Raw genomic sequence first — 15,399 nt, 5'->3', positions numbered from 1 at the left:
ACAACCTGACAGACATCGAGGAGTACACAGACACAGTAACCTCCTACATCACAAAGTGCATCGATGATGTGACACACACAAAAAGCATCATCATTCGAGCCAACCAGAAGCCCTGGCTGACAGGGGAAGTCAAAGGGCTACTGAGAGCCAGAGACAATGCCTTCAGAGCAGGGGATGAAGCTGGCCTAAGAACAGCAAGAGCCAACCTGTCCCGGGGCATCAGGAAAGCAAAAAGGGACTATATGCAAAAAGTCTCTTCCAACTTCAACGACAGCAGAGATGCACGGAGCCTGTGGCAGGGCATCCAGGCCATCACAGACTACAAACCTGCACCGCAGAGCTGTGAGAACAATACCCCCCTTCTCAACAACCTGAACAGCTTCTTTTCACGCTTTGAAGGACTAAACAGCACACACCCACAGAAAACGCCCCCCTCCCCCCAGGATCAAACTCTGCACCTGACAACTACCAGCGTGAAGAGGACACTCTCCACCATCAACCCACGGAAAGCAGCGGGTCCAGACAATATCCCAGGCCGTGTGCTGAAGGAATGCGCAGAAGAGCTTAAGGATGTCTTCACAGACATCTTTAACATGTCCTTGGAGCAAGCCATCGTCCCATCATGCTTCAAGGCTACAACTATCATCCCTGTGCCAAAGAAACCATCACCATCCTGCTTCAATGACTACCGCCCCATAGCACTAACGCCCATCATCATGAAGTGCTTTGAAAGGCTAGTCATGTCACACATCAAGTCCACTCTTCCCCCCACCCTGGACCCCTTCCAGTTTGCATACCGACCCAAACGATCGACAGAGGACGCCATTTGTTCTGCTCTCCATCCAGCTCTCACCCACTTAGACAAAAAGGACGCATATGTGAGAATGCTGTTCATAGACTTCAGCTCCGCATTTAACACAATAATACCACAGCAACTCATTTGCAAACTGGACAAGCTGGGTGTTAACACCCCCATCTGCAACTGGCTACTGGACTTCCTCAGCCAAAGACCACAAACAGTACGAGCCTGCAACAACACCTCAAACACAATCATTCTCAACACCGGGGCACCCCAAGGCTGTGTGCTTAGTCCGCTGCTCTTCACCCTGCTGACACATGACTGCACAACAACCCACAGCACCAACCACCTTGTGAAATTTGCAGACGACACAACCCTGGTGGGTCTCATCACCAAGGGCGATGAGACCAACTACAGGGAAGAGGTGGATCTGCTGACAAAATGGTGCAGAGACAATAACCTCCTGCTAAATGTCGACAAGACAAAGGAGATTGTTGTCAACTTTCAGAGGGGCCACACTCAACACCTGCCACTGATCATTGATGGTACTGCTGTGGAGAGAGTGAGCAGCACAAAATTAGATTAATTACTCATCTAATTAAGGATTTTAATTTAAAATGTCTTAATGAATTTACAGTTTTTGGCTGAAGCCCATCAATAATGAAAATCACTTTGAAGAAATTCTTTTGGGACTCATTCCAGACTTCACTAGTCGCTCTTTTTGGACCAGTAAAAATTATTCCTAAACTTTTGGATTCGGAGGAATCTAAAATCCCAAACTATGGACCTTAAAGTTTCTTTCATGGAGAAAAATGCTTTCTGGTATTAAAAGGGGTTTGTGTAAAGTTTAGGTATTATTTCTAGCGAGCCGCCAAGCTAGTGCAGGTATAACTATATCCGTTCCCCAAGGACTCGTTCTCATATATTTCAAGCTTGTAAAATGGTTCTGGGATGTAGAGCTTGAGGCTGTAACCTTCGATTTACACGAGAGTGGGAACAAAACGCTTTTGTTTCTGTGTGTTTGCAGACAGCCTGTCGCCGCCCGTCAATGTGACCATCAAAGAGGTGAAAGCAAACTTTGCTGTGGTGTCATGGGACATCCCGGAGGGAGACCCTGTCATTGGCTTTGCCATCACACAGCAGGTGAGATGCACTCAGCACCAAAGGCTAAATCCTCTAACATACATGTTCAGCGTTTACTGAATAAAAAAAAAACATAAATTTGTTGTTTTTTTCCTGCATATTGAGGTATTTTTCATGTGATCTGTTGGATAATGCATTAAAACTTTATGGACCACAACTTTGATTGATGTTGAGAACATTTGCACCTCTAGATTATAAATTTTGCACCAATGCTGTGTGCACAAAGTTGTTAAAATTTAGAGCATCTAAAGTTACGTTCACACCGCCCTCAGCAACATGCTTTTAGGTGACAACCTCCAATTAAAACTCAATGCAAATACGCGTTTTAAGCTTCGACGCTCAAAACTCTCATGTTCACACGATGCTACCGAAGTTTCTGCAACTGTTTCTGGACTCTATGTACAAAACGTGCAGCCATTGAACGTGAGCTGTAAGTTAAACCAGGTCAAGCTTTGATTAATCAGGGACTCCGATTTGGTATGGATGGTGTCCCCTTTGAGTCACAGAGGTTTGAAGATCGATCATGGAGGAAAAACGGATAATTGCGTTTTGTTTCCGACCAGAATAATACAGCAAGTCTTTCATTTGGAAACAGAGCTGTGAAAGAAAAAGCCTGAACCGGGAGGAATCTGGCTGCAGACAATAAGATGGCGCCTGACATTATCGGCTATACTTATTTGTCCACGGTTTGGCCTCTAAGAGTTTAAACAAGAGAGAAAAGTGTGAAAATGTTTATGTGTGTCTTAGAAAAGTGTATTAAGTGTGTAGGGAAAAGATTTACAGCCTTAAAAAATTGGTAGAACATTAACCCCTGCGATAAAATAAAGGGAACACTATACAGATCTAAGTTTGATTTGTTGATTTGTGTGCTTTGTAAGTCACATTGTCTCTTTTTTTTAATTACCGTGTGTTTTTTTTGAAGGTTTGAAACAAAAGTCGATCATGTTTGCGCTCCTTTGACACAGATCTGCTTTTGCAGAGAGAAATTATTTTTAATGAATGAATTACAAATCTTATCATCTTGAAACAACAAATGTACAAGATTAACCCTTTGAAATTTTACATTAAAAAAGTTGTCAGAATTGGAACACCTATTATTAAAACGTACAAATGTGAATAGACGGTAACTGTGAAAGTCACCAGTACAAAGTTAGAGGGTTAGATAAGCCTTAAATGGTAATTGTTTTAATGCTTCCAAAATGACCTTAACAAAAGCGGTCAGAGTTGTTGAAAAACTTTTATTAAAGCTTAAAACTCCCAACTGCTAGGGTCACCAGTTAAAATAAAGTGTTTTCGTGCAATAGGGAGGTACTTCTATGTCCGGTCATAGACATCTGGCTCTGGACATTGATGTCTGCAGGATGGTCCTTGTGTTGTACCGCTTTTTACATTTCGCACCAAGCTTCTTCCAGCTGTAGGTGGTGGACATGCGCTAGAAAACAGTAGAAGAAGAAGCCCCTCCCTGCTTGTCCAGCGTGAACACCATGGGCTGTATGCATATTCAAAAATGTTAAATGTAAAAACTCCTGAGAATATAAAATTCAGCAGATTTATAGCAGAATTCATCAGATAAAAGCAAACAGAAACAGTTGCTAAACGGCAGCTTTAATCATCTACTCTCTGTTCTCCTCCAACAGAAGAAAGATGTGCACATGCTGCGATTCATCCAGGAAGTCAACACCACCACCCGCTCCTGTGCATTATGGGACTTGGAGGAGGAGACAGACTACATTGTGCACGTCCAGTTCATCAGCATGTCTGGGACAAGCCCGCTGAGCGAACCGATACTCTTCCGAACCCCGAAGGAGGCCGAGACTCAGGCCTCTAAGAGTAAAGGTAAAACAGACGCACAAATATACATGCTGCCGCTGAACACACCATCTGGTGGGAGGGAAAGTCAGTTTTCTGAGGGGCCACTTTTGGCGACATAAGCACAGATTTTGCCTAAAAACCAAACTGAATCAATAAACATTAAGCATGAAATGAAATTCCACATCAGGCTGCTACTGAACCCCCTCCCTACTGAACACATCTCAGAGGCTGAATTCCTCGGGGGGGCGCATGCTTCACTGTGTATTGATGTTCCTCTCCGAGCCTCGCTCTGCATGCGGCCCGCTCAAGCACACTGTAAACCAAAACGAGAAAAGGCATTTATCAGACACAGGACGATGTAGTCGGGGCTGTGAGGGATGGAGAATCGATGTGCTTTTGGCTGAGGCGCCGCTTCATCTATTTGTTCTCTCATTAAAACTCATCTCTCATCAGCTGCGGCCGCCGTCCTTCGCTGGGTGTGTGGCTACAGAAAGGCTGCGGCGAGCGGGCCGACGGCGACATGTAGAACATAAAACAATTACTGCAGAACAGTGGAGAGACACTCGCAATGCCATTGAGGCCTAATTAGCATCACGTGCTGTCTGTGTTGTTTCTGCAGCAGGAGGAAACTCAAGAAATCAATTAGGATAAGTTTCTGAGTTTTTCTGCGTTCACATGTGAACATACCCTGTTCTAGGTATGTTTGTAACATTTAGGCATGTGTGTGGTCAGATTTGTGTTATACATCTACACCCAACAGTAATGATTATAAACTTCCAGCAACTTGTTGCTTTATGAAGCTGTATGATTTACCCCTCTCTTTCTATAATTACCCTTCTGCCCCGGCTCTCTAACAACCCTCACTTTTTTTCCGGTAACAAATATAATTAATATAAATAAAGTTTTATGTAAATTACAAAAGGGGTTTATTCAAATATACACCTCGTGTGTCAAAAGATTCAGAACCCCTACTGTCACAGTGGCCTTCAGCTCTCATCTGTCTGCTCAGCTGCTGGACAGGACAAGTAAAAAGAAAACATACTTTGTTCTTTTAGTTTTAATCTTTTTTTTTCTGTCATGATGTTTCTTAAAGCCTAAAGATGGACCAGAGTACAAACGTGTCCACGCCTCACACTTGCATCTAAAGCTACGTTCACACCAGGCATGTGACGTGCGTTCAAGAACACCCTAAACGTGGGTGACCAATGGTGTTCACACTGGACCAGCAGGGAGGGGCTTTTTCAAGTGTTTACAAGCACATGTCCACCACCTGCATTTCATCTTGCTCCAGGCTTTTTCTTTCACAGCTTTATTCCTAAATATGAAACACTTTCTGACATATGATTCTGTCTGTGCACAAACTACAATTGTTATTTTTCCTTCACGATCAATTTTTAAACGGCTGTCACTTTCATGTAACAAAAGCAACATTATACATACTTCACTACAAATCCGAGTCCTTGATTGGTCAAAATTTGACCTGGTTTAACGTTCAAGTGCATTCAGTGAACACGGGTTTTGAACACGCCTACGTAGAGCCCAAAAACGGTCATGGAAACTTAGGTAGTGACGTGTGAACGCAAGAGATCTGAACTCATAAGCCTGAAATGCACATCTACATGGGCCTTTACGTAGACTTTTCATTGGAAGAAGTCGGCCAAGTCGGGTGTAAATATAACTTAATGCTTTGACTAAAAGAATTTTGATTTTGTTTATGGTGAATGTGAAGAAATCTGATGTTACACCCCCCATGAGATGGCTGCATCACCAGAAGCTTCTGAGGCTTCCTCTTTAGGTGCAACATCCCACCATTTTCATTCTTCTGTGTTCTTTCTACAAACAGAGATGATCTGTTAACTTTCAAATGCAGTAAATCAAACACTGCAGGTGTCGGTCTTTAAAAGGATAAAGTGTTGGTCAAACAGTGGTGCAAAATGTTTATCCCACAATAAGAAAAACAGAGCAGCTGTGCTGGTTAATTTTCATTCAGCTTGTTATGGAGAGTGACAGGGAAAAAAAAGAAGACTGTGGTGAGAGCAGCTGTGGTGTTGGTTTAGAGACCGAGAAAGAGACGAGAGGCAGAGCTGGAGGTAGCAGAGATGAAGATGTTGAGGTTCTCTTTGGTAGTGATGAAGATGGAAAGAAACAGATCACATTAGGTGTTGGAGATAAATGTTTGGACTGGTTGAGAGGAGGAATGGTGATAATGTTGATAGAATGATGCTGAGGTTGGTACCAGGAAAGAGTCTGGAGGAAAACTAAAGAATATATGAAGTGGAACAAAAGGGTGGATGTTGTGAGTGAGTAGGATTCATTTACGGAATGAAGCTTTTTGAAAAAATGGATTTCAGTCAGTTCACCAAACAACCATTGAGGGTGCTTGTGAAAGGGCAAGCACGCTTTCTATAAGCTCAAGAGCAAAGAAAGACAGATTTAGAGAAGAGAAAATGTGCGACAGCCAACCAATCAGCCTGCAATCTTTAAACCCTAATAATAACACTAAATGCAGAAGAACTATTGAAATACATTTTTATTACGAGAGGATACTTTTCCTTTCTTCTCATAATCCAAAAATATATTTAAATACATTTTTTATTTAAAGAAATGCTGCAAATTTTATATTTGAAGATCAGAAATAGAAAAAAGGAAAAAGTCTGTCTGGAAAAAAAAACTTTAATCAAGTCAATATTAAATCTGGGTTCACATGAAATGTTACAATTTTTTCAAGATTAAATGCTCACTTTAAACTTTAACATAAAATCATTTGGACAGGAAAATGACATAGTTTTCTTTTTGAGAAGTACAAACCACTGTGGTTTTGATCACTAAAAATGGTTTGATAAGGCTCTGGAGGTGAAGGTACTACAGGTTGTTGCCACAGGTTTACAACGGTTAATAACGGAATTTAGCCAACCACAATCAAGAAACCTGGGGGCTACATATTATTAATTTTATAACAGAAGCCTGCAGGCCGGTATAACTCTGAACACAGGCCACATTTGGACCACAGGCCGGACTTTGGACATGATGTATATTGTACTCTATTGCTTATTGTTGTTAACGTTAAACTGCAAAAACAGGTTTTTTACAGTAAAGTCATCTGAATTGCTAGCTTGCCAGAGACACCATTAAAACTAAGTTCCACGCCACTCCGTCCCGCCCACATGTTAAGATGAAGTGGTTGGGTTGAATTCCGACAATATTTGTCTGTTCGTTTCACCTGGAAAGCTGCTAAAGGAAGCAAAAAAAAAAGTAAATCTCTGCGTCCTCCTCACACATGCACAAGGTGAGCATGTGTGTCTGCAGCAAAGCAAGAGAGATTTCAAGACGGTTTCACAGGTTTTCTGGCATCATGAAGCGAAATCTTCAGAGAGAACATCTTCACAGTTTAGCACAACCCCACACATCCTGCTGCGCCTTCTCAAGCACGTCTGTTTAATTAGTTCAACTGTTTTTGATGCAGACGGAAAGTGTTTTTCAGACAACATTCAGTAAAAGGCTTTTGTTGAGCATTTCAAAGTAGTTTTTTTTTTTTTTAACTCAGCCCATCAGTCGTCTTTTTGAACCTAAAATATGTGGGGTTGTTCCCACCGAAGGAATCAAAGAGCTTGACAGGCTTTGAAAAGTAATCTGAGGCCATCTTTAAAATTCACTTTTGAGTTTTTTCTGTTTCTATTTCATTTGGTGCAGACATCTCCAGGCTGCTTATCTGTACAGACAAAATCAGATTTTTAATCTAAGATGGAAATAAATAGATTGGATTAATTGAAAAAAAAAAAAAAGCAAGTGAAGAAGCTGTAAAATTGGTGTTAAGGTTAAAGATCTGAGGGGGGGAAAAATGTACCAGAAGGTTAACAAAAAAAATCCTCTTTGGTTTTGCGGATGTTGGTCGCTCGTCTCGCTATGACAAGGACACATCCTGAGAATAAAAGCCATAATTTACCCGCCTGTCTGTCAGCCTTCAGTTCTGCCACGTCACACTAAAAGGGTGAGCTGAAATGCTGGGTTTTTCTGCATTTTCTCTCATTTGAGTCCTTCGTGGTGCGTTGAAGCTGCAAGAGATCAAAGGCAGTGTGAGGAATGACTGAAAAAAAAAAAAAATCAAAGCATAACCTGAGCAAAAAAAAAAAAAAAAAGAAATAAGAGACAATGAATCAAAGATGGAAGGAGCAGAGGGTGACTGACAGAAACTAAGAAGTCAAAGAGCGGCACAGGGGAACAGCAAGCTGTGGAAATTAAAAATGTGCCACCAGCAACACACAATTTGTGTGCGTTGTTAGACATGGTGCACAAACATGCAATAAAATGTATGATGGTGGAAACTCACCTTCTTAGTGTCATGGCAAGATTTGCTTATGATGCAAAAGACTGTAAACCTGAGCGGCAGCAGAACATTTTTAAAACTTTAAAACCTTTTGACAGCATCCCAAACCAAACCTCTGAAAGACAAACGAGGAACCAGCAGCAGCATAAAGGAACACTCTGACATTCGTGTTGTTCGACTTCCATCAACACTCTTTTTTTTTCCTTCCAATAATGAGATGAGAAAATCAATACCAGTGTCATGCTTGATCTGTAAGTAGGGGGCAAAGTCAGGGTATTTTTTTGTTTACTGCAGCAGAAAAATGTTGCAAAACACACAGAAAAGCAGCAGAATGCAAACCACAGAGAGAGACAGGATGTGCTGCTCTGCTCGGCCGCATACCATCTACCCATCGAAATGGGTCAAAGATGTTGAGATTCCTACATACCTTTGGTTTGTCTGAAGATTAACAACCCCTGTTCTTAAAGTAAAATATGTCCAACACAAGAGGCCCTCAATTCTCATCTGCCTGCCCAGATGTTGGACAGGACAAGTTAAAAAAAAATAATAAGATGTTGAGATTCGTGTGAGAGGCAGAGAACCACTGCCACAGAAACACTGTAAGGAGCGTTCCATTGCCTCTAACATTTACCAAACATGTTCCAGATCCTGCCAGTTTTTTAAAGACCAAGTCCAATGAAAATTAACCTTTTGTAACCTGTTTCTCACGATGGAGGACATATACAAAGAAAATTATGCTTAAAATTACAGGTTTGAATATTTCCTGATTGTTGTAAATCAGGAGTAGATGCAAAAATGTTGTTGAAAAAAGCGTGTAGGTGTGGCATAGAAGCTACAATTGGTGGCTCAGACGCTCCTTACTCTGCACTACTCTGATGCATCCACTTGCAGATAAATAGATTCATGAACATCTTTGTTTTCTTCGTCCGGGCTGGAATCTGGATCTAAACTGTATGACTGGAAAGCTCCGATATTGCTCACCATTGTTGTTGCACCATTAATGTTAGGTTGGGGGGTGTGAGGAGCTGTAAGGTAGCGGGAGAGAGTGTAAACAGATGGATAATGGGAAGTGGAAGCAGGGTTACTCTTCACTAACTGTCCCGCACACAACTTAGAGGCACATTTCTAATGAATTACTGCCTCTCTGCAGAAACTATGTCCTAGAAAAAAAAAGTTTTGTTTTAAATTTCGGCTAATATTGGCATATTCATATATAGAGGACCACTGGGACTTTAAGGCTTTTAAGCGTACCTTATAGTGCTGAAAATAACATAAAAAAGGCTGTCTCAGTTTAGATGAGACTCCATAGCAATAATATTTGTTTGGCTTGTCTGGGGCTAATGTATATGTACAGTATGTTGAGTTTTACATCCTTTCTTTAAACTAATTTGTACATTTCCATAGCAACGCAATCACATCAAAGCATTATCTGTATTGTTGGATTAAAGTACTTATTAATGTTTTTCATTCAACCCTTAGAAAGCCAACATGTTTGAGTTTTTAGAAACTCTAAGTCATGCACAAATAAATAAAACAGATAAGGGGCTGATGAGAGTGAGTGTCCCATATTTTGTCATGAATTCATGTAAGAAATGTGTGCTGTGAGTTTGACATCTTTAGTGGCCCAAATGTTGCAAACGCCAGCGGTGACATCAGATGGTGAATTGAGTGAAAATTGTAATTAATTTTAGGTCAAAATGTGTCCAAAATTTTGTTCTTGATTTGACCAAATAAAAAAGTAAAACATTTCCGGATAAAAATGGTCCTTTAACCTGGCGTTTCTGAGGATTTGAAGCATAAAGAGAATTGGTGTTTTACCTCACCCCTGGGAACCTTCAAGATATAAAACACACAAATCTGTTCAACTTAAAAACCCATTCCAATGAAATACTTGTTTTTGGTGTTTTTGATATGTTCTTGTTTCATTTTTCTGATGATGATGATAAAAAAAATTAAACTTAAATTTCATTTTGAGTATTTGAGCAGTTTGAAAAAGAGGTTAAATTTGCTGGACGGGCGTCAAGCTCCATCCTCTGCTCTGCAGCAGTGAAGGAAAAGGGGGGCGGGGTTACTGCATGTCAAATGCCCCCCCCCCCCCCCCCCCCCAAAAATCAGAGGTGAATACTCTGCAGAAATGACATAGGTTTAGGATTTTACCCAAAAGCTAGATAATCATAATTAAAAGACTAAAATATGATCAGAGTGGGACTTTAAACACAAAACTGTTGTCCATTAAATAAAAAGTTTAAATCATTTTTCCTTAATTAACACATGCGCTGGACTGTTTACATTGAAATCCATTGGAATATAGAATAGAAACATGTACAAAAAAATACAAGTAGAAATACAAATATTTTCTTATGATTTCTGGGAATTTGATGTTTTCCAATAAGTGAAAGCTTTCCATGAAGTGAAGAAACAGCAGCCTTCTCTGGAGCTGGGTCAGTGAGCATCTGGGATGTTGCTGCTCACCATTTAGCCCCAGTGAGCCCAGATTTCAGCGGCATCGGGCGCCGCGGGCTGTTGTGCTTTGATCATTTAATACAAAGCAACAGAGGCCAATCGATCAGCAGAACGGCTTGATGCTAAAAGCCAGTGGAGCGCGGGGTTCCTGCACAACGGGCCCTCCAAATGTCACCCGCTCTCGTAAAGAGATGGAGCGCTCGGTGCTGCAGTAAACTGCAGGTCACGTGTGCCACATCCAGTGAGCGGGAAAAACATTTAGTTCAGCAAAAATCTGTCTGACTGTTCCACTCTTCCTTCTTTCTGGTTAATTCTGAGTCAACATCCCAAAAGAATTTAGGAGAGGATGAAACTTGGAAAAATGTGATGGCAAGACGCCTCAACATCAAAGAACTTGAAGTCATTGAAAGCTCAAACGCTTTGGAGGGTACTTTTTTGTATTTTCAAAATAACAGGACCCAGTGTCTGTTTTCTGAATAAAAAACATGTTTTCTATGATTCATCTGGGTCTTTCAGCTTGAAAATGTTTTTTTTATTCCCTGAGGAACTTTGGGAATAAAGTGATTGTATGTGGTTGTAGCTGTTGGCAGGAAGGATGTCCTGCAGCCGTCAGTGTTACAGCTGATCTGCAGAGGCCTCTGACTGATGACACTCTGCTGTTTCATTACTGAGCCATAAAAATGATGCTCCAGGTTTTCCATAACACGTTTTGTCTCGCTAAACCCTCCGCCTTTGAACTCCAGAGGCTCCAGAGCAGAACCCTGAGCAAAGCCTACTTAAAGTTCCTTTTCAGGTTCAGATGTAACAACAAGTTTTGGCCGCTACAAACCAAAACTTTGTGGGTTTTTTATTATTGTTTTTCTAGCAAAGCATCTGTGTAGTTACTGTATTTTCATTGCATCTGTCATATTCAGTAAATAGAAAACTTTTTTACTTTTAGTTCCACAGAGCAATAGTTCTCAAATTATGATACTGCTTCCTCCTGTCAAGGGCAAAAATACAGATATAGTGGCAACAGAGTCACTTTTTCTGTCTAAAACAATCATTCTCTATTAATGATGTGTCTTAAAAACGTCTTTCTTTTGGCTATTCTATAGTGGATCATTAACAAACTTCAGATTGAAGTGAAGGGCTTTTTCTTTGGCAGGGTTCTCAGTCCCTTCAATGATTGCAGCACGTTCATTCTTACATTCTGGAACATTAGCATTAGGAGTCCTTTGTCTGTGCAGAAATGGACTCTGGTCCCATCATGTCTGACTTTGGATTGATCTTTTCTTACTTGATTAGCATCACAAACTCATTTCCCAAAGTTCCTCAGAAGCACTTATGTTTTCACAAAGAGCAGTGAAGACCAACCTTTTTTATTTATAAGTCTTCTTTCTAGACATCCCATAGTTTCAAAACATGAAAATCTGGCTTGCACTCCAAATAACCCACTCGTTTAAACGTTTGCTAACAGCAGCTGCGTGTTGACTGACAGCAACGTGAAGTTTGACACGTCAGGATATGTTTGAAGAAGCTCAGAGCTGCATCGTTTGGATTCCTGCTAAATGAGAGAAGGTTCAAGTCCTAGTCTGATAGTATTTTGATCTGTTCTAAAAGTGTTCACTGTGGGCTGTTAATTATAATTATGCCGTATTTAGCCAAAATTAAAAAACCCTTGTTCTTTTCTTGAACAAAGTTTATGCAGAGCAGCAAGAGTTAATCAGAAATTCGCCTCTGAGTAGTGAGCGGTACTGTTGAGGAAGCCTTCCCTTATTTCCCATCATACCTTTGCTTATTCTCTCCCCCACTAGCTCAGAAACCATCACAACCCCATGCTAACTAAAAAATGGCGAGCAATATTGGAGCTTTTCAGCCGTACAGTTTTGAGCCAGATGTCGACTCAGACTAGGAAAACGAAGGAGTTTATGGATCTGTTGGTCGACAAGTGGATCCATGAGAATGGAGGGGAGCAGGGAGCTGGTGACTCGCCCATTTCAGCTGCTGCATCACAGCTGAGAGTTTTTTATCTGCTCCTGATTCACCATGGTTTGAAAAATGAAAGCCTAGATTGTTTTATTCCTGAGAAAAATACTTGTTAAAACACCAGGGGCCTCATTTATAAAACTTTGCGTAGGATTTGCGTCAGAAGTGGCGTACGGATAAAACATAGGACGTGCGTACGCACAGAAATATTCGGATTTATAAAACCGTGCGCACGCACATCCTACGGATTTTTCCCTTAATAAATCCCAACCAATTCTAAATGCAGCGCAGCTGTTGCGGCTTCATGACACGCCCATAGTTGCCCATAAATAGTCCGCGAAACGCCCACAAATGAATATTCATTGATTGCGAAATCATGGCAAACACAGAGAGGAAATGAAAAAAAACGTAACTTCACTCAATGTGAAGTAGAAGTTACCGTTGGCGAGGTGGAGCTGACCCCTCTTGATGACAGACTGGCGGCAATAATTGGGGAATCCCTTTTAAGTGGAGTGGTGACTGACGCGCAGGGGGACACGACGCGCCAGATGCACCGGGTGACACCCCCCCAAAAGCTCCAACAGGGCGGCTCGAGGAAGTCGGAAATGGCTCATAAGCCACTCGTCCTCGTTTGCCAGCAAGTCTTCTTGCTGTCTAAAGATGCGTTCACTCCGAATTCTTCAATTTGCCACATCTTCTAAGAGCGCAAGATCAGCCATTGTGCGTCATAACACATTGTGATGGGGCATTTTATTTCCATCCATTTATTACATCTGACAAGCTACAGATGTCGGTAATAATTGGCGTGGAAATGGGAAATTGATCAGCGCAAATGTAATTTCTTGTTGCTTTCTGAATGGTTGAGACAGTGGCTCAGGTGGTTGAGCGGGTCGTCCAATGATCGAAGGGTTAGCGGTTCGATCCCCGCTCCCACCAGCCAAAATGTCGTTGTGTCCTTGGGCAAGACACTTCACCCTCCTTGCCTCCAGTGTGGCTCCACTGGTGTGTGAATGTGTATGGATGATCCCGGTGATGGTCAGAGGGGCCGTAGGCGCGAAATGGCAGCCACGCCTCTGTCAGTCTGCCCCAGGGCAGCTGTGGCTACAACCATAGCTTACCGTCACCAAGTATGAATGAGGAGTGAATGAATAATGGACACAATGTAAGCGCTTTGGGTGTCTTGAAAAGCGCAGATAAATCCAATCCATTATTATTATTATTATTATATACGCCATACATTGTTTTATCAAAAATAAAACAAACTAAAGGCATATGCATGAATACCATAATTCCGTAGCTTATGAAGAAATGTTTTACTATGAAAACAACTTTCCCCAGTGGACAATTAATGCATCTCTATCTATCTATCCATCTGTCTGTCTAATTGCACCTTTATCTGCTCCGCCAGACGGACACATTGACGGGAATATCAGTTTTGTACATTATTTCGTTCTGTTAACTATATTATTTATGAGGATGAATTGCACAACATGCCAATATTGCAGAACATATTTCACTTTTCTTTTTGCAAATGAGTGTTCATTTGAATTTCTTTTGTAATTTTCGTTTGATCTTTTTTGTTTGTTTCACTGCTGATCGATCAAACGGGTGTTCGTGTAGGCTGTTAATTGTAAGACTTGCTTTGTGAAGTCTTCATGTTATTTCTGAGAAGCAGTGTTGTCATTTTCACTTTCACGTGTTTCTTCCATCTGCCGACGGTGTCGCCTCACCCGTTTTTGTGCGTACGCCTGGGTCAGAGCTTGCGTGAAGGACCGCACATTTTCCCGTCAAGTTTGCTTTTTATAAATCTCAACTATTGCGTAGAGAGTGACGTACGCCTTCTTTTCTGCGTATGCAACGTTTATAAATGAGGCCCCAGAATACTATTTTCATTGGAGTGAAGTTTGTTGAGTGTGTCAATCCTCTGTGACCTTTACAACAGTAACAACTGCAGTGACCAGCATCATTCTTGGATTTTCTTAATATAACATCATTGTAAGTCAATAGATAAAGACTTTTTTAAAGTTTTTTTATTGACGTTTAAATGAGATTTGTTTTTAATTTTAAGGAAAAGTGTTAGGTGGAAGAGGGCTTTACAAAGTTTTATACATGACGGCTTTTCTTTTACATATATAAGATATTAAAAATAGAAAGAAAATAATCAGAATAAAAAAACCCTGTAATGTATAACTAAAGAAAATATTCTCACTTTAATATTCTCACAAAAAGCAGACAGTATTGTTTATAGTGAATACATTATAGTCAATATTCTGCTTTTTTAAATTAAATTCAGGATTTAATGTGAAAAAAATAGCACGATAAGGTGAAAAGGTGGTTTCTTTGTTTTCTGATTAAAGTGATTTTTGTTTCTTTATTGAATTCTCAGACGAGGTGACAATGGAGGAGGTGGGCCAGAGCAGCCAGCTGAGGGCGGGGGAGCTCATCATCATCGTGGTGGTGCTCATCATGTGGGCAGGTGAGGACCGCCTCCATTCATGTCTCCGCCACACCCCTGCAGCTTTCGATGACCCCACCTGTGCTGGTGTCCCAACCCACCCTGCAGGTGTGATCGCCCTCTTCTGTCGCCAGTATGACATCATCAAAGACAACGAGCCCAACAACAACAAGGACAAAGCCAAAAACTCGTCCGAGTGCAGCACACCTGAGCACCCAACGGGGGGGTTGTTGCGCAGTAAGGTATAACCCGTCCCCCCCCCCCCCCCCTCCTCCTCCTTCTCTCTCAGCAGCAGGTGAATGGGCCCGGCCACCATTGGATTTTGTTTCCTCCACGTTATCAGTTATCATGGCGCCATCTCAGTGTCAGCTTCAAGCTCCACTGCAAGAGCCGGCCGCTTCACCACGGCATCAGACTAACGCACCAACGCCATGC

At 41.5% G+C, this 15,399-nt stretch overlaps 1 protein-coding gene across 4 annotated transcripts in view; it reads left to right on the top strand.

Moving 5' to 3' along the window:
- Window positions 1–15,399, top strand: part of fndc5 (fibronectin type III domain containing 5) — a 39,310-nt gene that overhangs the window by 20,774 nt on the left and 3,137 nt on the right. For 3 of the 4 annotated variants that reach the window (XM_023951768.1, XM_023951769.1, XM_020713847.2), the window contains exons 2-5: window positions 1,827–1,942; window positions 3,580–3,778; window positions 14,896–14,985; window positions 15,073–15,206. In XM_023951768.1, the coding sequence (XP_023807536.1) occupies window positions 1,827–1,942; window positions 3,580–3,778; window positions 14,896–14,985; window positions 15,073–15,206 (539 nt within the window). Of the gene's footprint in view, window positions 1–1,826; window positions 1,943–3,579; window positions 3,779–14,895; window positions 14,986–15,072; window positions 15,213–15,399 lie in introns of those variants that run through there. The other variant, XM_023951770.1, reaches the window with a different exon arrangement.

Source organism: Oryzias latipes, chromosome 22 (genome assembly GCF_002234675.1).
Source record: "Oryzias latipes chromosome 22, ASM223467v1".
Lineage (NCBI taxonomy): Eukaryota > Metazoa > Chordata > Actinopteri > Beloniformes > Adrianichthyidae > Oryzias > Oryzias latipes.
Note: the sequence above shows the minus strand (reverse complement) of the source record. Positions and strands in the feature narration are given on the sequence as shown.